The 27,792-nt window shown below is 44.0% G+C and overlaps 1 protein-coding gene across 1 annotated transcript in view; it reads right to left on the bottom strand.

The window, feature by feature from the left end:
• Positions 1–27,792, bottom strand: part of NPAS3 (neuronal PAS domain protein 3) — a 594,829-nt gene that overhangs the window by 23,209 nt on the left and 543,828 nt on the right. Inside the window, exons 7-8 of the mRNA XM_087817177.1 lie at positions 4,443–4,636; positions 15–121 (exon numbers count right to left, since the gene is read on the bottom strand). Of these exons, the coding sequence (XP_087673303.1) occupies positions 15–121; positions 4,443–4,636 (301 nt within the window). The remainder of the gene's footprint in view (positions 1–14; positions 122–4,442; positions 4,637–27,792) is intronic.

Raw genomic sequence — 27,792 nt, 5'->3', positions numbered from 1 at the left:
CGAGAGGTACTTACAGTCCAAGTGACTGTGCCTGATGCCCTCCACGTCCTCGGCGTGGATGAAGTGGTAGCATCTCTTCCCCACAATGTCTACAGGGGTCAGATCCATATAGTCACTGATCCTACAACAAGACAGACAGACTGGAATTCAGAGGGGAGAAAATGTGGAAACTGTCAGATGACTTAGAATCAAACCTACTGGCAATTTTCACTATCCCAGGGTCCCCAGGAGGACTTGGCACTTTGAGGGACAACCCTTTATACATAAGATTATTTCTTTAATGAATAACAGACTTTTTCTAAAGTAGAAAATGTGCTAGATCAAGCAATTGTTTCAATAATTAGTTTTTTCTTTTTCTTTTTTCTTTTTGCATCAGAATACACATTTAGACAACATAATTCCATGAAATTATTGAGAATCAGAAACAATGAAAGATCCTCATTAGGGGCCAAGATAATTCAAGGTTACATAATAAAATAAAAACATGTTATGTTTATACCAAATGATTAGAGACACCTTTCATTTAAACAGATTGGTCTTCTATTGGGTATTTCCATGAAAAAGGGCTTCAACTACTTCTTGGCACAAAGTCCAAATTGGCATTTCAAGGGATATAATTTAAATGCTGAGACACAGATGCCTGGGGGTATTATTTTTTTTAGTCTGAGTCATCTGGGAGCTCAGCTTTCGCTCCTGGCCTTTTTAACCGGTACTTTGTGGTGGATTCCTCACAGAAACTTTTAAACCATTTCAGCAGCTCTTCCAGCCTTGTGTTCGACGCTAGGCATGTGTAAGTCTGTGCCATTGATTGTCCAGACGTCAATGTCCTCAGGCAGGAGCACAGGAAAATAGAACAAAATTGGAAAACATGTTGGGAGAATCTGCCTGGTTTACACAAACACGCCAAAATGCTTAGCCTCCTCCCTTTCCAAGTACAGAGTCATTCTGATCAGTCCAAAATAAAATACATCCTCTGTTTAATTTATTCTCTTTAATGTCCCTGTGTGCTTTGTGGTTTGTGACTTATAATGTATTCAAATATGAAGTGAGTCTTTAGAAATGACATGTTTAAGAAACTCATGAGATCACTCCTGGGGAGTTAACTCCGACTCCCAAGGCAGGGAAATAAGAAATAAAACAAAAGCAGAAGATATGGAGTATAATTAAAACATCTTACCCAGTGAGAGAACTCAGTGTCTAGCAATCTAAATCATGTTTTGGCCAAGCTAGAATTCTTGGTAAGATAAGACTACATGGGGCGACAAAAAGGAGCATTTTCTCGGGATTCCACGGTTTTCTGGTATAAAACAGATTAGTTAGTGTTTTCCTGAAACCATTAGCTGCTTTCCCCACACAGTTTACACCCCCTTTTTGCAAACAAGGGAACAAGGATGTCATTAAAAGGCCCTCGTTGGTGTTTGTGAAGTTTGCCAGCTCCTCTGGAAGCATTAGATGTCAGCTTTGCCGCAGGCTGTCCTGGGGACGGGGAGGGGAATGGAGTGTAGAGTCAAGGATCGGCTTTAGTTTCTCGTTAGCAATTCCCTAATTAAACAACAAACCCAGGGAAAAAGCCACTTCGTTCCTTAGGGAAGATGTCTCTTTAGTTTATTTTTTATTTGAATGAAATCCTTCCAAACAATTGAACCATTTCTCTGTACCGGAGCCTGTTATCGTGGTGAAGGCGACCAGCTCAGTGTTCGAAGACCTCTTAACATGTGTGCAGAAAGCCCGGACCCGTCTGATGGCCTCTATCAGAACCAGAATCCCACGGCCTCTTGCACTCAGCCTCAGTTTCCTCATATGTGAAACAGCCTAAGAGGCTGGTGAGGAGGTTAGTGAATGGAATGAACGTAGCCTAGCGCCTGACACACGGTAAGCTTCTCCCTTAGATCAAATATACAGTCACCTTCCACACGGGTCTTTATAGTAATGACTGTCCTCTTCAGTTAGGAAATAATGCTGTATTGTACTGGCTAATAAGGGGTTGTGGAAAACTTTTTAAATGGGAAGAAAAGAAACCTTAAAGTGGTCACAGAAAATAATCTCAATGACTAGAGTGGCACCGTAAGGCACTTGGTTCCATGGAGAGCGTCAGAAGAATTAATCTGTGATCACAGGAACGAAAAGTAAGTGTTGGGAGCGGACGATCACTGGGTAAATGTTAGGTTAAGACGAGCCTCCATTGGTTTGTTTTTTTTGGAGGGATTGGTGCTGGTAACCTAAATCAAGGGAGCTGACGTATGTTCTCAAAGAAGCAATGCCATAGTTTATCCTTTGACTTGCTGACATTCTACATTTTAAGTTAGTGAATAAAGAGCTTTCTGGGCTGTGGATTGTGTTTTTCGTGGGTGCATATGTGTGAAAGGTCCCCGTAGGCGGTTATTCTGACAATTCCTTGCCATCCAGCTGGACTTGTGAAGGAAAATAAGACACAAGGAATTCAGGGAGACCCCACAGGGTGTAGCTAAGCGCCTGCTTTCTGAATCTAGCAGATTTGGGTTTGAATCTTGGCCTCAGGTAAATCACTGAACCTTTTTCTTTCAGCTGAAATCGCCTGAGGGGGATTGAGACAATGGCCAGACCTGTCTCACAGAACCGTCCAGAAGCTTAAGTGAGATGGTGCATGCAGAGTGGGACAAAAGTAGGTTTACAGTTGTGAGTGCCTGAAACATAGTTTATTTGTGTATCAGTCTTTATTAATTATTATTTTCCATCTGAACAACTGTAAACCTACTTTTGCCCCACCCCTACAAGGAGCTCTGCACATTGCCAAGTGTGTAGTAAGTGTTCAATACGTGTTAGTCATCTTTATTATTCCTTGCCAACTCTAGCCAGTCATCTGGCTACCTGTCTTTCCTGATATTCTGTGGCCATTCCAGAATACCTGAGACGTAGCCAACTGTACAGTCACGATGATAAAAATTTTAATAAATGCCACCAAAGCTTGAAAAATAGACTTAGAGTTACTTATTAAATGAGAGTGCCAGTTTGGTGGCATCTTCTACCCCACTGAACAGTAAGAGTCACTGGTGGATTCTTCCCTCTGAATCGAATCTGACTCGGATGGTCACGTTTCCAGCGCAGCCGCGACGCCTCTAGCACGTCCCAGGGGACCGAACGCAGGTGCCGTCCGTCTGCTTCTTGGCTCGGCCCTGAAGAGGTCAATTACTCAACGATTCAGCTCTTTCATTTTTCCTCCCTAGGCACGCACAGGGCTCAGGGACATATACTGTATTCATGGCTACCACACTGCGCCACAAAGCATCTCTCAACAGCCACTCGGTAATTCCTCCCGTGGCCCGGGACGGACAGCCTCCTTCAGCAGTCGCACCTGCACAGGTCCTTCCCCCTCGGCCCACATCCCGTCAATCTGTCCTCTTTCAATTAGCCTGCCGGGCTGGTGACTTCTAGGTGAAAGGTCTGTGGGGGCATTGTCCCATTTCCTTGTCCCTTGCTTTGTGCTTAATGGAAAAAAGTGAACTTTTAACCAAAGGCCAAAAAGTCCTTTTATAAAAGCTCAGTCCTCAGGAAGGACTGCCAAGTCATTTACACGATGAGTCATCTTTTTTTTTTTTAAATTTATGAAAGAGAGAATTACAAAGTTTTAATATATGTGTAGAAGGCCCCAGACCAGTCTGATGACCTGTATCGGGATCAGAATCCCAATGCAATAGCTTTGTCCTTTTGTTCTCTAGGGGGCTCATCGGTTTTCTGTATGTGTTGTGGACTAAATGTGTGCGTCCCCCTCCCCCCAATTCGTATATTAAAGCCCTTATCCCCAGTGTGATGGTATTAGGTTTAGACGAGGCCATGGGGATAGAGCCCCTGTGATGGAATTTGCGTCCTTATGAAAAGAAAAGCCCACAGCTCTCCGTCTCCCTGTGTGAGGACACGGCAGACGGCAGGCGGCCGTAAGCCAGGCAGGGGGCTCTCGCCGGGAACCTTATCAGCGTGCACCTTGACCTTGGACTTCCCAGCTCCAGAGCCGTGAGAAACACCTGTCTGTCGTTTAGGCCACTGGTCTGTGGTCATTTGTTCCAGCAGCCTGAGCTGACTAAGGCAGCGAGCGTGACGCCCTGACCATCGTGAGGCTGGGTCTGGCTGAGGCATCAGGAGATACCCTTCACTGCATCATTTTTCCCTATTAATAATGTCTCAGCCTGCTCTCTCCTTGGGTTTTTGGCCAAAATGGGCCTTAATTATAGCACATGGATGTCTGGGTACCCCGATTCATTCCATTGTTATCCCTAATGTAAATCGGGGCAGCAATGCAAATTTTAAATGAAAAGCATTCTTAGTGTCAGTCCAAGCAGCAGTTAAAAATAAGATCAGGATTTATAATGAGCCTCATTGGGAGAGTAAAATCCTTCAGCCTGCTGAAAACACCAACCCTCAACAATGTGCAACATACAGCAGGGCAAAGGGAAACAAAAACCAAGTACCTATTTTCACAGTAAATGATATTGAGGTCCATATTTACTCGAGTGACGAACATATGGCAGTCGATTCTGACTTCATTGATTGTAGGGGGAGGCAGGGCGTGCGCCACGACCACGAGACCCATGATTTGGCTGGGGACGGTCCTCCCGTGGGACAGTGACACCCTCAGTCGTAGCCGGCCTGTTATGTGAATCACCTGTAATAGAACAGTAGCACAGGACACAGTCAAATTTACATCTGGGATGTAACGGTGTTTCTTTGGAGAAATGCAGAATGACATCGGGCCAGCTAACATTAGCTTGTATCTTTTGCAATCATAGTGGCTGTCAAAGTGTCCTCAGTGTCCGCAAGGCAAGCGACAAAAGAGAAATATTACAGTCTGAGCATTTCTCAAGGCAGCATTATTATTGTGCTACACTGTTGCTATTTTTCAGGAACTTTTTCTTAATTTTATATTTAGAGGAAGTTTGTAACCAGATAAAAGGACCAGAAAGTCAAGCACTAAGCTGTGAAAGGAAATATTTGCACGATCAGCCCTTGTTAATGGATGATGTCTGTTTCTCTCCAGTTCTGCACTGAGTAGGATTACATGGCCATCTTCTTTCAAAAGTGTGGCTCAGAGCTGTCCTTCATTTGGAGTTGATATGACAAAAGGCCAAAGACTCCATGAATAAAAGACTCAGTGACAAGGAGAGGAATACACCCTTTCGAGCAGATATTCATAGGCAGCACTGGGTAGCCAGTAATACTGGGATTTAGCGCAGTGCCCACGAGGGTGAAGCTCAGAGGACTTACTTGGGCCCCTCATTCCTTGTTCCTTGACCTCCTAAAGGAACAGGAATTTGTTCCATTTTGGGGACTTGTTTTGGTTACTTGTGCAGAAACAGGAAGGAGACTATCAGGCTATGATTTTCTGCTTCTTAGCCAAAGTATGCTCTAGATTGTCCAGGCCACCCAGAACCAAACAAAAGGCGTCTTCTGAAAAAGTTCCTTTGCTTAGAAGCATCAAAGTGTTAACTTCATGAAATGATGTTTTGGGGCAGCAACATCATGAAAGGGTGGAAAGTGGGAAGGATTTGTGTGGCTGTGCTTGGGAATGATAGAAGTCAGGTGTATGTGTAGGGGGTGTAGACAAGTGTGTGTGTGTGTGTGTGCGCGCGTGTTCTGTGTTCCTAGGTCCCTGCGACATTGTGGCCCTCTAAAGCCAGGTTGCAGAGGTAATCGCTGCGATTCACTGGGCCGGAGCTCAGTTTAGTAGCTAACCTGGCTTCCACATTTGGTTGCCTTTCCAAGTGCATCCCTCCTGAGCGCCAACCCAGCTTCTGAGATTTTCCTTTCCCCTCTCTGCCACAAGGAACCCAAGTGGGAAGCAGGCCTCTGGCCTCCCAGGAACAGATCTGGTGTCTGGTGTCTGCTCTCCTTCCTAGGGGCTCGACTGGTAATTCCTTTCTCATTTTGTTTTTGTTTCCCTTAAGTTATTCAGTGTTCCCAAAGCCAGCCCCACTGCTGTCAGTCAGGAAGTAGGATCAAAGCTGCGGGCTGCCCTTCGAGTCGGGCTGTTCTGAATCATACCTCTTCCCCCGTCTGGCTTCGCGTTTGCGCCCAGAGCCGCCCATCTGGAAACGCCAATGAGGAGGATTATTTGGGTTATTTCAGGAGCAGTTTTAAGACCACCCACATTTGAAGTTAACTAAATTCATACTCAATGCACCTCTTCTTTAAGCTTTGGTCGGACGAGCTCCGTTATGAATATTTGAAAATGTTCCTAGAGGCAAGGATTCTAAAACACCATCACAGACACATTTTTTTTTTTTTTTGCAAGACCTCATTAACTAATAAAGAAATAGCCAAAAGAAACGGGATTAATGTCACAGGAGGGTGTGAACGGTTCCTGGTGCTCCTCTCAGCCAGGCTTACATAGATGCTCATTTATCATGATCTGTCTTGTATTATCAGGAACACTCAGCTTCTTGGAAAAACACGGATCTATAAGTGCTCAGGAAAACACACACCCAGAAATGATATGCTAAATAAATCCCTGCTGAGTATCCTATTCTAAAGTGATTTATAGGTGTCTGGGCTAGAAAACATTCTGGGGAGGCAGACAGGCCACCTGTCTGTGTCCGATCTGCCTGGCCTCCATCTCCAGCCTCGCCTGTGGCCATCGAGGTGTCGCCGGGGACCACAGTTGGGGTCCGGGAGGGGTCTAGATTTGCCACTTTCTGATTCTATTACCCTGGTTGAGTCAACTCTCTGTGTCTCAACTTCATTTTCTCTGAAATGGCAATAACTGTTTTGCAGTTACGTTACAAAAAACCAAAGGAGGTACTGGAGGGGAACACTTTCTAAATTGTAAAGAAGTCTGCAAGTTTCGTTATGATTCTACTAGCCTTTAAAAATGTCAATTGAGTAATCAGGACGCAGATCAATTATTAATTTAATCTTGACCAAAAGCCTGGCAATGAGTTCCGAAATTTTATGATCCTTTAAAATATTTGGAAGGAAAGCTTGGAGGGTCTATGTTAGTTTTTTTTCCCTTCCAGTTTTTAGGTGAGGAAGAGGCTCTGGAAAGTTCATTCCCCGTGTAGTCACTTGGCTTGGAAATGGCAAAACCAAGAGCCAAAGTCCAGGTTTTAGGTCCTGTGTGTCATTTCACCTTTATCCCTGTGCACATTGAACATGCATGTTCGTAGGGAATGAAACACTATGCCAGCTTACTGCCATCATCTGTATGTAAACCTTTAAATAGACTTCACTTATCATCAGAAGCTCAGGTTATTTGAAAAATCTGAGAAATAGCACAAACTAAGAAGAAAAAGGAAACTAAGAAAATTACCAACGTAGTAATTAAATAGTTGTCAAGAAACGTCAAAGAACAACCAGAGGGTGTCTTTGTTCATATGTACATCTGAGGGTGAGGGAGGGTGTTACTGATGAGAAAGGGATATCTGCTTAGTATATTAGAGTTTAAAACCCTAGTATGAAGAGAATAAGTAGTCTGTAAAGGCGTTCCTTGTTTTCTTAATAAGGTCATCAAAGGGCATTTTTAAAAAGTTTCTAAAACATATTACGTACAAGGGATCTCGCTAGGTGCCTGGGGAACAGATCAAAGTGAATCAAATGTAAACCTGCCCTCAGAGTCTAAGGACTACATAGTGGGAGTAGACATATAACCACCTGTACTATAGTTACATTGGGAGATGACACAGTGCCTGATGGAGAAAGTACTTCTCCATCCTGGGTCTGTGACAATCACCTGGGAACCTTTGTTAGCACAGGGTCTTCCCAGGCTCGATCCCCCAGAGATTGCAGCTTATTAGACTGGGCTGGAGTCCAGCATTTGTTTTTTAAAGCTCCAAATGTGATACCTACATTGGAGAAGAGCTGGCTAATGGGTTTGGAGTTCACTCGTGCTTCTCAATCTGCCACACAGTGGGGTCACCAGGGAGTCTAAAAGTCCCCATGTTCAAGCTGTCTCCAAAACTACCTCCGGGGTAGAGGCCTTGTAGGTCTTAGGGCTGCCAAGAGGATTAAATGAAGATGTATATAAAATGCCTATGCATGTGCCTGACACACAGTATATGCTCAACAAGTACTACTATTAAGTAACAAGTATGGGCCATAAGAAAGGTAGGGGGTAAGGCCTTTGGGAATTCAGGGCAGGTAGAAATACTTTTGCCTGGGTGGAGCAGGACGGATATGTGGAACCGGCATTCAAGTACACTGTTGACGTAAGATACAGTCATAGAGTGGTGAAAGGGGTTTTCGGGTTGAGAGAAGAGCTAGGAAAAAAAGAATAGAAAAGGGAACCTATCGCCACTAGGCTCCAGGAGCACAGCTGGTGTCCACAGGAGACGAGACGGGGATGGGCCCAAATGGCAGGTACAGCAAAGCAGTAGAGACTGGCAATGGGCACTAGTGAGAGGAGCTGGCACCATGATTTTGAGCCTCATAGGAGGATGATTGATAGTGATGGGAGACTAAATGGTAACTGGCAATACAGGAGCTACCAGTGTGTGGGTGCCAGGGGTGTGGAGACAGAGATTTCCCTGTGGACATTTTGTATTTGAGCCGCCGTGGGGGGCGGTGGTGGTGGAGCTGGACAACATGTCCAGGGCATAGTTGGAAAAAGGAGCTGGATACTTAAGAAATGAGAGTTGGAGGTAGTTTTGGAATTGTTTTCCTGGAGGTGATAGTTAAAACCAGGAGATTCAATGGAATTACTAATGGAGAAAACAGAGAGATAGAATACTAAAGGCATTGCGCCCCCTTTAAGAATCTGAAGCCTAAGCAACTTACGCTTCTCTCTAAGTTGAGGTCCTCTTGCTCCATAATAATTACTTTTGTAAAAGAAATGAAAATTTCTCAAAGCTCTAAAGCCCCTTTTCCTCCACCCACAATCCCATTCCCATATAAATGCCAAGCTCGCCAGTCCCAGTGGTAACATCCCAAAGAATGGGATGGCTTCCTTATAAACTTAAGCAAGTGAATGGAAAATGATTTTGGATATAAATAGGTAAGCCCCAATACAAATATTATGTCAAGAGCCATTCAAACTATAAAAATAACATAATAGCTTTAAAATGAAAGGAATATTGTGGAGTAGAAATAGCACTGAACTGGGAGGCAGAACACCTGCCTTCAGTCTTGGTTCTGGTAGCTTTGGGGCAGCATTTTCTCAGGTAGAAACTGGAGGTTAAGGAGTAGGCAGTGATACCTAGGGTCTCCCTAAGTTCTCGAGAATTCTCTGACCTAATGCTCAACGCAGTGGCCCTTACCGTGCCACAGCTACCCCACCCCTCTTTTCTCCACAGTGGCGTGGGAGTTTGAGTACAGCTGCAAGTTAATAAATGCAAAGCATACTTCAAGAATGAAGCAATAGGATTTTTATAGGTCATAGCTGAGTTGGAACAATGCTTTCGTTTTGGCAGATACCAGGTGAAAACTGCCTCTGTGTTCTAAAGGTTCATCTTAGTCTGGTCTTAAATCTAATCTATACACATTCTTCAAAATCGATTTCTGAACTAAGAAATTCTTTGCCCCTGAGCTCAATTTCGTAGAAGAGCTCAATCCTCACTGAGCTTCCTTTCATTCTTGTTGTATCATCAAGAGCTGTACAAAAATGCTAAAGCCCGTATTCCTCCAACCCCCTTACGCAGCACTGCCCAGGCCCAGCCCCAGCGAAGCAGAATGCACAGGATTTTGGAGCTGAAATCCCACCGTCTTTGATAAAAATGTCCAAATTAGCATTATTCATCAGTCCCACACTGAAGAAATCATTGCTTGACTTTTGCCACGTTTCTTGGACAAGTATCTATTTCGCTTCCTGCCATGTGCTCCTTTCAGTCATCTGCTAGCGATAAACACTCAGATGTGCTCCGCTAATGTCTTCTCAGAACAAGCCCATCGCAGAGACCTTGATGGAGCCTCCCCTCTGTCAATGCTTAAAGGAGAGAAGTCCAGGTCAGAAAAGTGCATCTGAAAGCTCTTCTTCATCTTTGAGGAGGAAATCTCAGCACGAGCAATATGAAACGCTTTCTCTAGCAAAAGGAAGGGCTAAGTATTATGTGCATTATTTTCCACATATAATGTACAGGAGAAAACAGGGCTGAGCAAAGAGGGGAATGAAAAGGCTGCGGGCATGAGGGAGCTATGGATTCCCTGGGTTTAGAGCATCTTCAGAGATTTTTCACTTGCTCTGTAAGGGAATCTAAATCTACCTTAAAAACGAGACTTCCTTCTGGCACTCTGGTCTTTTTTCTTTTATTTCCCTGTAGAAGTCTGGTTTAGCATACAGATCATAAATCACCAGCTCAGGTGGGAGAGTCAGCTAATTACTTCTAAGCGATGGGGGCTTTGAGGTGGCCCACAACCTGCTGACAGATAAGGGCTTATCGAGGTCTCCCGAACTTCAACATCTCGCCTACAGAATAACGACTTAATCTAAACTAGCGTGAGGACACCAACCTCATGTAAATTACTTCATGCAGACTTTTAGGGGGTGGGTTTTCCCAGATTTAGACCACACTGATTCATAGGCTGGAGCATCTGCCCTAACAGGTCTCTCTGTCCCTGTGTGTCTGACTCCTGCCGCCTAAGTCTTTGCACAAGGCCTGGGGAAAAAAGAGAGGCAAGCACTATGGAGGAGACGGCTCCTAACTGAAGGAGGCGCCTGCAGGCCCTGTGAGGGGCAGGAGAACAGTAGGATGCCATATCCCTTTCCTTTCTGGAATCTCAGATTTTATTTCTAGAAACTGACTCTACTCTTGTAGACTTTGTCACAATTCATGTTGGGACTTTAGCAACAGGGGATACAAGAATGACAGAAGGGGGAAAAGTTGACTTCTAAAAGCAGAGGTGAGACTGGGGGCAGGTGAGACTCAGGGAGAAATGAGGTTTGGCAGGGAGTGGGTGGCAGTGTAGACCTCTCCCAGGGTATGGAAGTGGCTACCAAGTCAAGACCATGTGGGTGGTGGCAGTTTTCCTAGAATTTCCTAAGGAAGGGATTTTCAGTATTGGGCTGGGTTGATGGGGACAGGATTTAGCACATACGGACAGAAGGCCAGCAAGAACTAGAAAGGAGAGGGTCTCAGGGTCTCAGAAAGGCTCAGTGTGAGGCTGGCTCTGACGGTGGAGAAGACTGGGTATCGGGGAAGCTGCCTGGCCAAAGTTAAAAAAAGGAATCCTGGCAGAAGCCAATCCTTTTGGATAAAAGGACTACAATTAGAGAGTTAATTCCCAGGGACTCGTGATCTTCCATTTGGTCTGAACACTTGGTCTGATCCCTGAAAGACTCAGCAGACACTTTAGGAAGTGGGCAGACCTGAAGCTGTAGGTAAGGGCCGTCCATGGACAGCAGAGGGAGGAAGGAAACCAGGGGCTAATTTCCCTGTGGTCACCGAGAGACTGAGGTCCCGAAGGAAGACAGACCCGCGCACAAGCATGAGTGTGGGCATCCCTGGGCTTGCAGATGCAGTCCGCTCGCTCTGCCCAGTACACAGACAACTACAACCAAATGGGCCTGGTACCTGAGGGAAAACATACTGTGTTCTTTAATAGGAAAGCTTAAAGCACTTAAGGCTCACATTAGGGGTTTACTCTAAACAAAACAACTCTAGGCTTAGTGGTTCTTCAATTTGAACACACACAAGAATCACCCAATGAGCTTATTGATAATGTGGATTCCCAGGTCCCACCTGCAAAATTTTGGATTCTTTAAATGGAGGGAGAGACCTGGGAATCTGCATTTCACCAAGTACTGCAAGAGCTTTGGATGCCAATACAGAGCCATCCTTGAAGTTGGCTTTGGGGGTCGGCCGTAAGCTCATCCACCTGCAGCTTCCTCTTTATCTACAGAGCTGAACGAATGGATCAAGATGACCTAGGAGCTCAGCCCATACTGCCTCCTAAATGAGCAAAGAAAGACGAACACACATTTACATTTCATTCTGGACTGAAAAAAATCCCTACTTTATAGAACACAAGCCATTGTCTCCATTCTTTGGAAATGGAAGCTCTCAGCACGATAAGCCGGAACCCTGGGCCGATGTGGGATCAGGGTGTGTTTTCTGCGCACAGGGCTGCCTGAGGGGCCACCCGGGAGCCCCGTCAAAGCTCCTTTATTGTGAGAGGCTCCGCTTGCTCTCAGCCAGCCCACGGTGGGCTGCACTGCGGTGCTGCAAGCCTCCTGGGGAGGCCGAGCTCGGCCCACCCCCTCCCCCGTCCAGCCAGCCCTCGGCTTAGCTCCTGATTAATTCAGGGGAATCCTGGGAGGTTAACCCTTAATTTGATGGCTCCAGTGGGAAGCTGAGAGATTGCCAGTAATTTATCACCCTGTTGGTTTTTTTGGTTGTTTTTTTAATATAGAAACATTTTCTAAGGCAACAAGTAAAAAATTATTTTTAAAACCCGCATTTAAAATACATTAGCTACAGCATTCTATTCTTACATGACTGTATCCTCCAAACATAACAACTACTTCTCATCCATCTCTGTTAGCAAACTTCAAATACATAACATAAAAAAACCCCACAGAACTACAATTATAGCCTTAGCTTCTCAAAATGTGGCTGGACTCCATATTTGTTTCTTGTTCCCTTTGGAGAAAATAGTCTTTCTTTTACTAAAGATGAGATTTTTTTATTGGGATATTTTAAGCTGGAGAGATTTCCTTAACGAGATCATGTAAATGTATGCCAAAGATATAAACCAAATTTTCTCAGAGAGTGAAAGACCTCAAATATCATTTAATAAAACAGGACCATGGTAGGAACCCCTCGATAAATTGTTAAGGGGCAAAGCAAGAAGGCTGAATTATACACATCTGATCAAATTTCGTTTGATTCAGTGACTTTATTAAAGCCTCCCAGAGAAGGACAGGACCATTGTACCTCCCTGGAGGGCAGCTTTTTATTCCTCTCTCACCCGATGTGGAGGAGAGGGTAGCACCCCCATGGGCCCCAGAGGCCCCTTGTGGCTCAGGGCCACTGTGGACGTTCTTCTCACTGTAACAGACGACAATTATATTTCCTGACCCTGTTTAAAGAAAACATTCAGAACTAGTCCCGTGCCAGGTCAGGAATAGAAACTGGCTCCCTACTCCCATCGCACCCCCCAGAAATACTACAGCATATCATAGGTTTTCTTCAGAACCCAGGAGCTCTTACTAGGAAAGATATAAATCAAATGCTTTCTGTTCCTCATTCTTGCTTAACACAGTTGTTGAATGTGTGTTTTACTTAAATTTCTTTAGTTGAACAACTAGTGTTGCTGGTCTCCTGAGCCTCTGTTTCTTGCATTTGTGAGAATTTATACAGAGACTCCGGGAACCGCAGCACAGGTCCACAGACAGCCGTGCACCAGAGGGGGGAGCATCTCTGCATGAAGACCCAGCCTGAAGGCCTGCAGGGGAACAAGTGATTGCATTTGGACAACAGAGGAAACCCTCTAGAGGAATATCTCCTAGGTGTGGGGGTCAGCTATCCCTCTCCTCCTGAGTTGCAGAGGATGCATTAAAGACAATTATCCATGTAGATGGGAAAATCCTAGGTCCTTGTGGAAGGGCAACTGTGCTGTCTCAAGAGCTGAAAGGTTTTTTTTTAAAGCAGCCATTCCCTTAAAGGGGGAAACACACAAATATTAACAGTCATATTTCTGATAAATAATTTTAAAGCAAACGGATGGGTCATAAATATTTTGAAAAAAATTAAAGCTCCATTACTCCCCATATTTAGACATAAAGCTCCTTTAAAGATCAAACCTAAAAATGATCACTTCCCAGGAGGCTACAGTATGTGTCTGGGACTCTGAAAGTAAGGACAGAACAAAGAGTTCTCTTAAGCTAGGCCCTTTAGGCCCAAATATGTGCATGAAACAAGGAATAGACTAGAAGCCAAGGTTGTTCAGTTTTCCTGGCACACTCGGGCAACATGTATTTCTGTGTTGGACTTCAAGGACCTCCTTTCTCTGCATTGATTTCCTCATTGGGAAAGTGAGTGGGCCTAACTATGTGGCCTTGGAGACCTTTCCTTAGCATAGTGTCTATTAAATCCAATATCTGAACATGAAGTCTTGACCCGCCATCAAAGACCTAAGCTCTGTAACCTTCCCTCTCTGTTATCTTGGTTTCCATTCTGTGCGAGGCCCGGATGCTTCGTGTTTAGCATTGATTAGCACAGGGTATTGTCTTAAATGTTTCTTAACCTGTCCTCCAAACTCTGTAGCTAGTATTTTATAAGGCTGCTTAATGCAATCCTAAATTTCATCCTTAATGAGAGCAGTTTCTAATAATGGCATGCCTCTCAAAACGTCTCACATTTTATGGAGTGAATGAATCCACGCCGGTGCCAACGTCTCTTTGTGTTCAGCGTCCCAGAAAGACCGCATGCAGCCCGCCCCGTTACAGATGTGCAGCCAGGCCGCTGCCCGCAGTCACCGCGGCAAAGGGAGGTCTCCTAATCTCTCGCCCAGTCCCTTTTCTACTCTTCAGGAGTGCACGGCAGAAGACGTGTTCCCTTCCACTTTACTCTTTTGTTTTCCCAAATGTGTTTATATCTTTCTATATAAGTGACTCAATCAAACTTAAGATTTTAACCTTCAAAAGACCCCATGGCACCGACGTGGGTTATTATCCAGTCAGCATATGCGATTCAAAACACTCGTCTGACTTTTGTGCGTGTCACCAGCTCATTTGCTGCATTTGGTTGATTCAGCCATGATTAGAGATAGTCATTTACAGTCACACATTTGGAAACTCTTTAACAAGCTTCTAGCAGTTTCCTTTCCAAAGCTGTTTAAATAGATGAGGGTGTGGTGTCAGCAGCAACAGCAGTTTCCTCCACACTGATTCCCCCTGCTACTCGTACGTCTTTATCAGGACTTGCATTTTGTAGAAAGGCTTTTTAGAAAGAGAAAAGAAAAAAACAACCCAAAGATGCACAATCCAGAGCCTCTAGTCATTTCAGGAAGACTGAGTGAAAAATTAAAATTGAAGCCACCACACTACAACCTGAAAGTTCCCTAAAAAAGAAGAAATCCCCCTCCCTCTTTTTATTTTAAAGAATACTTTTGAAGTAATTGGCACAAAGACTGTTCTAGTGCAGATTGCTGCAAGTGTGCTCTTGGCAAGAACATCATAAGCACTAGAAAAACTTTAATATGCTCAAGGAGCCAAATACAAACTGACACCAGGAACTCAAGTGTGGGAACAAACAGGGGGGAAAAAAAGAGAGCATCTCGATTTAATACAAACCTACATACAAAGGGACCAATTTCTGCGATTCATGGTTTAGCATACAATGCAGCTGTCCTCGGAGTGAATATAGAGTAGTTATACATAAGAAATTAGAATTATCAATTCGAGGGAATTTCTCAAGAGCCCTTTGGGTATGTAATACTGCAACTATAATGCCTAAGAAGGCAGACACAATGCATTAAATGAGATCAGGTTGGGATCTGTTGAGAAAAGGAGGGTTTAAACTTGAAGAAATGCCTCTTTGATTTGACCTCTGGAGCAGACCTTCTGTAGGGAAACTCAAAATAAACAGGTTTACCCCTACCCATAGCCTTGCTTCCCAGGTCTTTGAAATATGAGTTTGAATCCATGTAACAAGGAGGGAGGTCATTTTAGAAATGTCTCCTATGTGGCAGGAATGGGAAGAACTTGTAGACTTTTGCACTCTGCAAGACTTGGGGAGCATGTTCAATTCTCTCTATTCCATTGGATAGAAGAAAGAAAGCTATTTAAAAAAATATTTCCTTCCTCAAGTAATCATCTTTGGGAAGGATTTTATGGTAAGGATTCAAGGATTTGGAGGTTTTCTGCATCTTTCTCTATCCATGCTTCAAATTTACCCCTGATTGTGACCAACACTTAACTTTACCCTGAAACTGAGATGCTTGTTCCTTTTCACAGTCTTGCTAAGTAAGATTTCTCCTGCAATTCCCTGGAGTTCAAACGTGCTATACTTTTTCTTTTTCTTGGGGAACGTTTGAAGTCCCCTTTAAAAATAATGCCTTGAGGATATTTTTTTTCCCTAATACCATTTAAAGAAACTTGAAAGCATATGGCTCTTGGAGTGCACAGGGTTCTAATGAAGTGATCAGCAGCACGGCTCATATGCAGACATCCACCCGGAGCTTTCATACCCAACCCAGATCAGCCTTTAGAAAGAAGTGAAATTCTGCAGAAACTCCTTCCCTCCATCTGCCCTTGTAAAGGCTCAGTGAGCCAGTGCACTCAAGTGGTGACTCTCAACCTTCGAAGGATGGGAGGCGGTGGAAAGGTTGTGTCAGGATCAGAACTGTCAGTGGCAAAGCAAATCAATTCAGTGGCTTGTAAGGCAACTCAAGACAAATATTCCTCTATTGTGCAGTCTCAAGTCAAAGTGTAGGAGGAGAAAATAAAGTTTCTTTATAGAGTTCTATTTGATGTTGTCCCTATTAGTTCTTCCGTTACCGAGGTGATTCTCCACACAACCAGCAAAGACTAAATAAAACAAAAACATGGGATATTAATGCGCTTTCCCTGGAACTGGGAGAACCATGCTGTTCTCCTGCAGTTTGCAGTGGATCCTCTAAACCTACCACAGTTAAAATCACACTTCTTCAGGGGCGACCTCATTAGTGCTGAAATATCACGTCTTGTGCTATTTTTTGGCGGGGATTTTAGCAAAACAAGTAATCACTCTTTTGATTATTGGAGTGACTTGTGCTACCATGACTGCTAAGTTTAAGAGTGCAACTGTTTAATGTACTGGCATCCGCACCTGGCTTTTTTATTCCTGCTTGGGTTTGGACAGACACAAGCCCCGAACGAGCAGCCTTCGGTGGTCTGGGCAGCCTTACCCCACTCCCCCGCTACATCTCCTTTTCCAAAACACTTTTTTTGTTTTTGTTAATCTCATTCAAGGATATTTTTTCCATTGATTTTTTTAGAGAGAGTGGGAGGGAGAGAGATTGGCTGGTTGGCTGTCTCTCACATGGCCCCGATGGGGCTGGGGATGGAGCCTGCAGCCGAGGCACATGCCCTTGACCGGAAACCAAACCTGAGAGCCTTCGGTCTGCCGCGGGCCGACGCTCTGACCAGTGGGCAAACTGGCCAGGGCTTTCCTAACACTTTTGAAGGGCGGGGTGAGATGAGCAGTAGACTGGCAGGTGTGTGAAGTGCTCAGATTCAGAGGCAGGTGTCGCTCTTCCCTGGTTTCTACCTGGTCAGATAATGTTTCTCAAATGTCCGAATGCTCCTGCAGCATTTTGTGTTCATCAGCTACAGGACATGACTTCATTCCTTCAACAATATCACGGAGATTAATATATTGCCAGGCACTGTTCTAGGCTCCGGGGATACGGTGCTGTGAAGGATGGACAAAGGTGGAGAGATGGAATCTGATGTTTCTTGCTGTTGTAAAGGGCTGCTCTGGGGCCTGCGAGGCAGCAGGCAGGCCAAGCAGGAGGCTTCTGTAGAGGTCAGGTCGGGGAGACAGTGGTAGCCCAGGAGGAAACGGTGGGAAGCAGCTGAGTTGTGCTATACTTTGAGGCAGAGACGGTAGAATTTGCTGATATATTAAATGTGGGGGTCTGAAGTAATGAGTGGTCTCAAAGGACACTTCTAAGCTTTTGGCCAGAGCCCAAGGATGGAGGATGGTGGCTAGCAAAATGTTTTGAGAGGTGGGTTTTGTTTTGGTTATATTAAGATTGAAAAATTGTCAGCATTCAAGTGAATAGTCAGTAGGATGCAGAAGTTTAACCCTTTGCGGTCGTTTGTCTACTTTCAGCCACCAAAGCTTTTTTACCGTTCCGGTCGTATGTCTGCTCTCAGCCACCACAGCAAGGAACCGTACGAATCTTAACTCCATTCATGTATCAGTTCATAATTTCTCTGAAAGCTCTTAATTCCGACCAGTACGACACCCATGTCCAAATTTAATACGACCGCAAAGGGTTAAATGTACTTCTTTAGTCTCATTTTTTCATACTTTATTCAGAGATCTTCTATTAGCTAAAACATAGCTTCAGAAATTTTATACCTGTGTTACGATATATGCCATTGGCTAACTGGGGAAATTAGTGATGTGTGTGCTCCAATCCCTGATTCTTTTAGTCCACGTCTGAGAGGACAATGGGCGTATTTTCTGGTAAAACACACTGTTGAGTTAGGACTAACGACAAGCGTAACAGCCAAATAAACAACAGCAATAATGATCCACAGTTATAAAGCCTATGCAGCCTGTGGAGGCTTTCACAAGACAAGCTCTGTTCTTCATACACTTCCTTTAGACATCATTTCCAAAGCATCTGTCCTTTCAAAATCCAGGGGAGGGTAAATCCATGCATCCCAGGCTACATTCAGCCCCAGATATCAAAGTATGGGCAGTGCCGTGTTTAAGAAGTTTCTGTTTGAATGATCTAAGAAGGGAAGTACTATCCCCACTCTCCCCAGCCCCTGCCACGCCCACTTCACCTGCTCTCTGGGAGACATCAGAGTTTACACTCAGGACAAAGGGAGGCAACGCGCTGAAGTTCCTCCCTGCAGAGCACCGGCTAATGTTTAGAGAGCGTGGGCCCCCTCGGCAAAGGCTTCCCTTTCAGCATCACTTCTGCACACTTTCACAAAGCAATGACCTTCCCCCAGTAGCTACTAGAGGGCTGCTGTTTATGTTTGATTTCCTTAATCCTGCTAAAGCAGCGACGAAGGCTTAGCTGGTAATTTATTTATAAGACATTATAATAAGGCTTCAGCGATCTGAATGCTGTGTAAAAAGTGGGAGGCAGATTGCACAGAGGCAGGATAGCCAAACTTAGAAGAGAGCGCTATGACAATCTTTGGTTTATCTACCCTTGGAATCAATTTTGTCATTTTTAATTGACCGATTTTCCCTTGTTTGCTTAACATTTATTAATTGATTGTTATGCTCAGGCAATTAATTCAAAAGTTGGCAAGTTTAATGCAGAGAAATTAATTTTCTTTTACCAACATGCCACTTAAAATACATTTTTGGAAGCCTGGGTTACCAGGAAATTACCTTCAAATTAATCAACAAGGAAATTAGATGGTAGTGTCCCTTGACATCTGCCAATCCAAAAGATGTCAGTTTTTCCTTTTGTTTGAGTGGGCTTTTTCCACTGAGTAAGGAATTAAAACACACACACACACACACACACACACACACACACACACACAAAACCAAGCCTGGATATTAAGTAAAACCATCGTGCATCTCAGCAGGCAGAGAAAGGAAAGCAGTTTCTTTGTATAAATATGCAATGTTTAAAAGAATTTTACTTTTCACTGAGAGAAATCTGTAGAAAAGAGGTAAATTTTATGAGAACATGAAACTTAAGCTCATCACTGTCTACCTTAAGCAGCTCTTTTGCCACTTTTCTTTCTTTTCCCTTATAGTAAACCTAACTCGGGCCACAGCTCTGCCAGGCCCTGTGGAGGCAAACCTGTCGGAGAGGCGGGTATGTGAGTGAGGCCCTAACGGAGGCCTGTAAATGCAAAGGGCAGGGGGAGCGCTGGGGAGAACTGTCCCGATGAGGCACAGCAGGAGGCGCTCGTGGAGGAAGTTTATAGATGAGTGGAATTTGACTGACATTTACGTCGCAGAACTATTACAAATGAAAGCACAGAGACACAAAACTGCTTTTTGTGTTTAGGACTGGAGAGGAGTGTAAGGATCAGAGTAGAGCAGGTGGGGAAATGCTGGGGCACGCAGAGCTGGCTAGGTTGTGGGACGCTGTGATGCTATACCAAGGAATGGTGACTTTATTTTACAGACAAAGAGGGAGCCACTTAAGACTTTCAAGAAAATATTACATGACTTGACCTGATTTTTAGGAAGAAAATTCTGAGGGCATTCATTCATTCATTCATTCATTCATTCACTCTCTCACTCATTCATTCAGTTGATCAGTGTTTGATTCACTTATGAGGCACTGCTCTGTGCCAGTCACTGAGGCTACGGCAATTACTAAGGAGCTCACAGTCCACCTTATCTACACCTAATTCGAGTGTGATCAGGGCTATAACAGGAAAGTGAATAAAAGGAGTGGCCAGCAGCCTGTCTGCATGAAGGTAAAGAATGAATGTTGGTAAGGCTGGTGCTCAGCGAGGGAGTCAGTCTTGAATCTTGGACCTCTCTTTATTTTTAATAACCCTTCCATCAAGTTTGTCAGAGGTTAAAGTTAGAATTATTGAGTGCGTCACTTCTCTTCGATCATCTGCCTCTCACTTCCCAGATGCAGTCAGTCACCAAGGTCTGTGAATTTTTCCTTGAGCACGTCTCTTGCTACTCGTGTTATATCCATTCTGAGTGCCAGGAGACTAATACGGACTATTGAAATCTCACCTCTGGACAACTTGGCGGGCAGCTTCCTAATTGGTCTTATTTTTCCCCTCTCTGGTCCATCCTGCATATTGTTGCCAGGTTCATGTTCCTAAAGTGTCTTTAACTTAGGAAAACAGACCAGGAGTGATACGATCCCCTCATCCACTTATGTAACTTTGGAGCAGCCACACGGCCTCCGAGCCTCCGTTTCCCATGTGCCGCGTGGGCGTGATCATCTTTGCCGTGTCTGTCTTACAGAAGTGTGGAAAGAACCAAATGAGGCAGTGCATTTAAAAATACCTTGCAAACGTGTAGTGCCATGTTGCTATATGAAGTATTATTATTGGTACTTACTAGTCAAGAATCCTGGTTGTTTCTGGACTAAAATTCATACCAGCGAGAGCACTCAGCTTTCATGGAAGTCCTCATCTTGTGACGCCTCCCTCCCTAAACTGCAAAAGCTTTGCACACCATCTCCCGCATCTGCCTTGTGTTTGCCTTCTCCATACCTTTGCTCACACCACCTCTCAGGCCAGGAATTCCTTCCCCCTCCCCCATCAGAGAAAACAATGTCCATTCTTCAAGATCTATGTCCAGCCCCTTCTGCCCTTCTTCGGCCACTCCAGCCCAAAGCTGTCCTCATCACTTTGAATTCCTACTGTTGTCTTTGCCACCCAGTCAGCACTAGGTGTGTCCCATCATAGCTTATTCTGCCCTTGTCTCTGTCTCTCTTTCTCCTCAAAAGCACAGGACGTGTCTTTCATTTCTGTGTAGGCCTCCCGGGACACGGACCATGGAGGCACTCGACTGATGCCTGGCTGCTTGGCCACTCTCCGTCCATCCACGGCATGAGAGCTCGCAGAGTCCTTAATTTACTTTATTTCTTTTGATCCTTGCACCAGCCTCTGAGGTAGGTAGAGCAGGTATTAGTATGCCCATTTCATAAATCAGGAACTAGAGGCTAAGAGAGACGAAGTGTTTGGTTACGAGCACACAGCTAAAATGTAGTTCTGACGCTCCTCCGAGTTCACTGCTCTTTTTCACCGACCGCCTGCATCTCCACCACTCTCAATTCCTGTTTTGATCCATCTGAGCTTTTAAAACTGTTCAGTTCTCCCTTATGCTTTAAAAACCTTTCCATATGAAATTGCCTTTAGAAAGTACATATCAGTAAGATTCTTCCTAGGGGTTAGTTGCTCCCTCAGTACAACTGGATACTTCAAGATGTCCAGTGAATTTGGCTCATCATGGCTCTGAAGAGAAAACACTTACCTTTTCACTTCAAGGAACTTAAAGTCTCTATATTACTAATTTCTGACTCTGGTAGTTGATTACCATCAAAGAGGGATACACACACACACGGTTTCAATCAATAAAGAATGCAATACCAAATTCACAATAAACAATACAATACCAACTTTATGATAGGCTAATATAAACACTAGACAACTAATCTTAACATTAACCAAAGCGAGCGACAATGACAAGTAGTCCTAAGAGTTTTGTCATGCCCACAGGTCCTTTTTGCAGCCTGATCACATTGACCATGGATTCAGGGCCACTCCCCAACCCTCTCCCCTGAGGAAACCCACTGACCCCACTGTGGGGATGGAGCCAGGAACTTCAGATACCTTCCTCCTCTTATTTTATGAACATACTTTCTGCCCTTTGCCCTCTTCAGAAATAAAGTGGATAATCTAAAGGCTTCTATTAAATTTTTTTTCTCACAAAAATATATATACCAAGCCCAGAAATAAAATGGGGAAAAGATACCTTCCTAGTGATAAACATAAGCTAAGGCAATATCTTCTGAAATGCTAAAATCCTAGATTTTACAGTTATAACCCAATAAAGATAATATTAGCTATTAACAGAGAGTTAGCGTTTACAGAGCATTTGCACTCATCTTACACTACATTATAACTTTATGATATTTCAGAAGAGGCACTACTCCCTTTCAGCGGACTCAGGGAGGCCAAACGCGTTCCCTGAGGTCAAATACGTACCAAATGGCAAAACCAGGACTACAACCTATACCTGTTGATTTTAAGGCCAGGGCTCCGTACATTCTTCCAAGTCACCAAAAATGCCTCTAACATGGTTATTTTTGATATTTTTCATTACATATAGAAAATTTATAGGCAATTTTTACTAATTTCTGTGCGGTAGCTCTACTGGGCTAGAATAATTAATACCACATAGCCTACAGCTATAGAGTTTAGATTCCACTGATATGGGTGAATCAGCTTCGGCACACATATTTATTCTTCAATTAATGGTTAATTTTTATACAGCTCACCACATTGACCCTGTGGTAGTCTTAACCAGTCATAAATATGTCTACTGAACTGTCTAGTTATTTTGGAAAGACAAATAACCATGCTCTCTCTATCAACAGCCCCATTATATCTCCTCTCTGACCCGTAGAAGATACTCCAAATAGTTCTGAAAGTTCACTAGCACTTCAGCTCTCTTAATAATTCTGATTTTCTTAATGGTATGTTCAAATTCCAGTATGACCACTGGAAATAAAAGATCGAACCAGACGAGACGTAGCCCAGCCGTACTGCAGGGCCATCAGCCAGAGTTTAGAAGCAAGTTTTCTCTGTGCATGGGGCTAAAATAATTCAGTTTTCCAAAACTCATTATCACCCCTACTCATCTTTAAAGAAAGGATTTAAGGCAGAAAGCTCATCTCTGCATTGTGATGCCTTTCGCCTTCTCTCTCACTCTGTGCCCAGAATCATCGGAGAAGATGCTGGGAGGGGTAACTGATGGCGGGTTTCAATAATGCTAATGACAGTGCTACATAGAGGAAGAGGCTTTGGTCAGGTGTCCTTTGGAGCTGGAAATGTCCACTGGGGCCTGGTATCCTGCTTGTGTTGTCCGGTTCCCACCCCCATAACTGGCTCTGGGCTTCTCCATTTGGCTAACTCTGGGTGCCCAGAGCTAAAGATTTGCGCTACTGTATCTGATTTCTTACATAAGATATCTCATGGCAGTTTTTAATAGCCTAATAAGAAATGCATATAATTAAAGAGGCCCCAAATGGTCCATTCTATCAGCCCTACTTAACAACAAACACCACACCTACGGACCTTTCAGCTCTACGATCCTATGATTCTTAAGAGGGAAAGAATCTCAAAACGCTTGTCGTATTTGTTCTTGGGGACAAATGGACAGTGAGGACATCTGACGGGTTTCCATATGTGCCTCTGTATTCTGAAAATTCAGTGGGATGGGTATCGGGACACGGACCCCAGGACTGGCACAGAATACGGCTTGCCCATGTTCCATTGAGGCCCTGACCGCCCTGTGCCCATGCTGTCACCATGGCGACAACATTTTGGGCCTGACCCCAGCCCACTGTCCCTCCAAACACTTTCCCCTCCCCTGCTCCCAAGCATTCTGTGACAATGAGGTCAGAGAGGGAGGGAGCTGGGCGAGATGAAAATAAGGACTTTCTTGGCCTCCCTAGTAAGTGAAATGTGTCTCCAGTGTCATCATTCTCCATGTTCCTCTCCTCCCTCCTGCTGCCCAAAGTCTGCCCTCTGCTCCAGCGCTGCGGTGCTCATGAGCCCAGCTCACACCGCATCCCGCAACCCTGCCCACTTCCTCAGTGCCCGGCTTTAGAGAACCTTAGGAGAAAGCCCAGGCCTCGGATCGGAGCTGGTGCTGCCTTACTGCTGTACTGCTGACCTCTGCCTCTCTGTCGCTTACCCGTTTTCTCCAGCCACCACCTTAGGGGGTCACGGGACACCTCTGGCTCTGTGTTTCTCCTGTTAGTCATCTCACTGGCCACCTTAGTTTCTTAACAGGCTCAGGAATCAACCCCAGGATAACGGATATTCCTCTTCACAAAAGTCTGAACTGATGAGAGTCCCACCCCAATGAACCCCCGGGAGCCTTTTCTGAGCTGAGAGTGCAGCGGGGCCCAGGTACTGGGCCGAGGGAGGCCAAGATACAGGAACGGCTAGCTTCGCCTTAGGAACAGAGAGCTCCATATTTTGTTGCTCCTGTCGCATGGCCATCTGCCCACACTTTAGGTGGAAAAGTAAAACTGATGAGCGGGAACACGTTTGGAAAGAAAAGGCTCAGGGAAAAATCATCACTTCCTTTCCCAAGAAGCTCCTTATGTCTGCCCATCATAGTTGCTGGGATCAGATCAAGGAGCCTGTAGATTTTCCTGGACATCTATTTTCCTGCTCTGTAGGGTCTTGGGGGCATAATCTGGTAAAAGCCGTGACTAAATGACCCCTCTAATTTGTATTTCCACAGGCACAAGGGTATTTAGGCTGCTTCTGTTTCTCCTCCTTCCTGCCCCCTTTTGACTCTGGAAGGTTCATTACTTACCGTTACTGCAGAATCAATCTGAACTGGCCAAAATCAGTGATGGAATTTATAGCATAATAAATGCCCACCGCACAAATGCAGTTACACATGAAAGGCTTGGGAATGTTCTTTTGAGCGATTCTTCCATATTGTGGAGTGTAGTGTTTTTTATCCATTTAACAGAATCACCTTAAGCATATTTTGAGAAGTATAATCCTGACAGCTACAGAGCAGATTTTCCCCGAGGCAGGTATTGTTGCAGGAAAACAATATTATTGATAACAATCTTAGCATATTGGAACTTGGAAGGGAAACTAAATACATCTTTTCAATTCTTCACACCAATCCTTTAGAGCTCAATTTTCTTAACCTCACCATGATTTCCACTTTCTCTTTGAAATTTTATTTTTATAAAAGTGTTTTAACACTTCTCGAAGCACACTAATGAACTGCTCTCTGAGAAGCAGCCGCACCAACGTTGGCTTTGAGAGGCAGGCAGAGTTTGAAGTGCACTCAAAAGATGATGCACAGATTGGGGTACCAATGATTTTCTATTTTAAAAGTCTGCAAGTTATAAGATTACATCGGTATCTGGCCCATTTCTCTTGCTAAGTGCCCATATTATGGGTGAATCCTGTTTTACAGCATTCTGAGATGCAGAGAGTTGAACTTGAGCGTGAAACGCTGAAAAGAAAAATCAGAAAGACAGATGGCAGGCCGTCCTCCCCAAAACTCAATTTCATATTATGCATGTGATTGCTAATAGGCAAGCACTAAAAAACAATTTTCCTTGACGGAGAAGAGCTGATAAATTGTCAACATAAAGTTAGACTGTGGTTGCTCCAGCGATCGAAAGCTCGTCTGTGAGTTTGATCCCATCAAAGTCGGCTTCTTACAACCGTATCAAAATTTATGAATGCGTATGTCTATAAAGTGACTGAAAACAACCCATAATGCATGTTTGTTTATTGTGCATGAGCTTTGTGTTGCTTTAGTGCATGCAGAGAAACCCAGCATATACCCAAGCCCATTTTTGTCCAGTTCTCTTCTTTTTTAGTTTCTGTATCTGGTAATGAAAAAGTCGAGAGCCAACTGGGGAGGTGGTTCCCCTTCTCCTGAGAGCTGACTCAAACAAAAAGATCTGCTCTTAGATGGCTCTTGTATGGTTAGGGAGTGTACTTCATGGGGCTACACTAGCTGTGTGATAGAAGTAGATGCATTTGAGAGCAATCGAGAACATTGATTATTTGAAGAAGAAAAAGATGTTTGAGAAAGAAAAGTAAATAAAATCAAGCAGATAAGAAGCAGCTCAGCTAATGATCTGTAACACAGAGCACCAACGTTTCATATTATCTTTGATAGAAAGATAAATGCAGACTATGCAGAAAAAAGGAAAAAGAGATACTTTCTTATTTTTATTTGTTAAAAGTTTGTTTTAAAAAAAAGTTGCATTCAATCCAGGAACATATAAATTTATATTTTCTGGAGAGAGGGATAGAACAAAGGTGACAGTTTGCTCATATTGCAAATCCAGTAACTATATACTGTATTTTTTAAAAACTACTTAAAATATTGAATATCTGCGTGGTTATAACTCAGATTTTATGTCATTGGTTTCTGTTCACTTGACAACAGTTTTTTAATTGCAGGTGAATCATAACTAATCTGACATGCGCAGATCTTATTGGAACAAAGGGGTTGTGTGCTCAGATGGCACTGTTTATAAAGGTTGCAACAATTAGCAGGAGGGTTGAACAGCCAATTAGAACTAGAATTAAAATAAGAATGGGTAAATTTTTTTTTTTTTTAATGAGAAAAAAGTCGTCATCCTTAAAGCCAGGAGTTTTGCTAAATGGTCAAGCTCAGGGAAACCCGGGGCTGCCTGGAATGTAGCTTTGCTTCCATTGCTCCAAATCCTCAGACATTCCCAAGAAGGCAGAAACCTCCCGGCGTACAGGCCGCTGTAGGCCTGGGCGGCCGAGGCCTGCGTGATGCTTCCTATTTCTGATTCATTTCGCAGTCTAAGATTTCAACGCATAACGACGTCAGTCTTTTTCTTGAGTTACTGGTTCTAGGAGAGTCACAGTCCCCCTTTCAGAATGTCTGTTTACACCAGCAACTAAGATTCCGGGGATAAAGCCCTGCACTCACGTAGGCCGGAGTGGTGGAAGGGGAGTCACATGGAGAAGAATTCCGAAAGGAACCATCCAGTGATGCACTTCAATCCAATCATTCAGTCCCTTACGCTGTAGGCGGAGAACAACCCTCTTGGTCTCCTTGTTGGAAAACAGTAATCTTTTTCTTACAATCAACGTGAAGGTTTGTTAGAGTGTAACAACCTTAATCTTCACCCGCTACCCTGGAACTGTCCTGAACGGAGACTCCTGTCCCACCTCCATCTGCTCACTCGGATCAGATGTCTCCGCCTCTTACTCCCTTCAGGAACAGATTTTTTTCTGCTCAATGTACTTGATGCCTTCATCTCTTTGCTGATACTGTTCCCTCTGCATCGAGTTTCCTTCCCTCACGTCTGGCTAAAAATGATGCTCCCTTTGAAAGCCTCTCCCCCTCCGCTGGACAGAGTTCCTCACTTCATCCCATGGCTGTTGGGACATAATCTCCTTTACAGCACACACCCCATTGTCTCCTAGTCACCACTATGGGGGCCCACCTAGGTGTGGACTCTGTTCTCTGGACCAAGGGCTTTGTTTTATCCATCTTTGTCTTCCTAGTAGCCAGGAGAGTGTGTAATACACAACAGGTACACAATCAGTATTGACTGCGTGACTGAGAGAAATCAATTCCCAAATACTCTGCACAAAATGTGAGGCTGAAGGATGAAAAATATAGATCATCCTGGGTTACACTGGACTTTTTTCTTTTGATTTCCCAGTTTATTATGATCTGATAAAGCTTGTTTTTGAAAAAGCTTCCATTATGTAGATGCAAAGCTTTGGGAGGAAAGCATAATCTGAAACTCTAGTTGGAACAATTAAACTTAGTTATTTCATTCAGATCAGTCTGGAAGGAACTGAAGCAGATAAGCTCTAGGGTCAGCATATGCCTTGTTCGGCTTTTTAAAAAAGGCATGGGGAGTAATAAAGCTTTTCATTTTATCTTCAGTGAAATAATACTGCTGAAATATCACCTCATTTTTGATGTCAGTGATGATTTCTCCTTTCCTCCATGTCAA

The sequence above is a fragment of the Miniopterus natalensis genome, chromosome 1 (genome assembly GCF_054644295.1).
Source record: "Miniopterus natalensis isolate mMinNat1 chromosome 1, mMinNat1.hap1, whole genome shotgun sequence".
NCBI classification, from domain to species: Eukaryota; Metazoa; Chordata; class Mammalia; order Chiroptera; family Miniopteridae; genus Miniopterus; species Miniopterus natalensis.
This window is presented reverse-complemented; position numbering and strand designations above follow the sequence as displayed.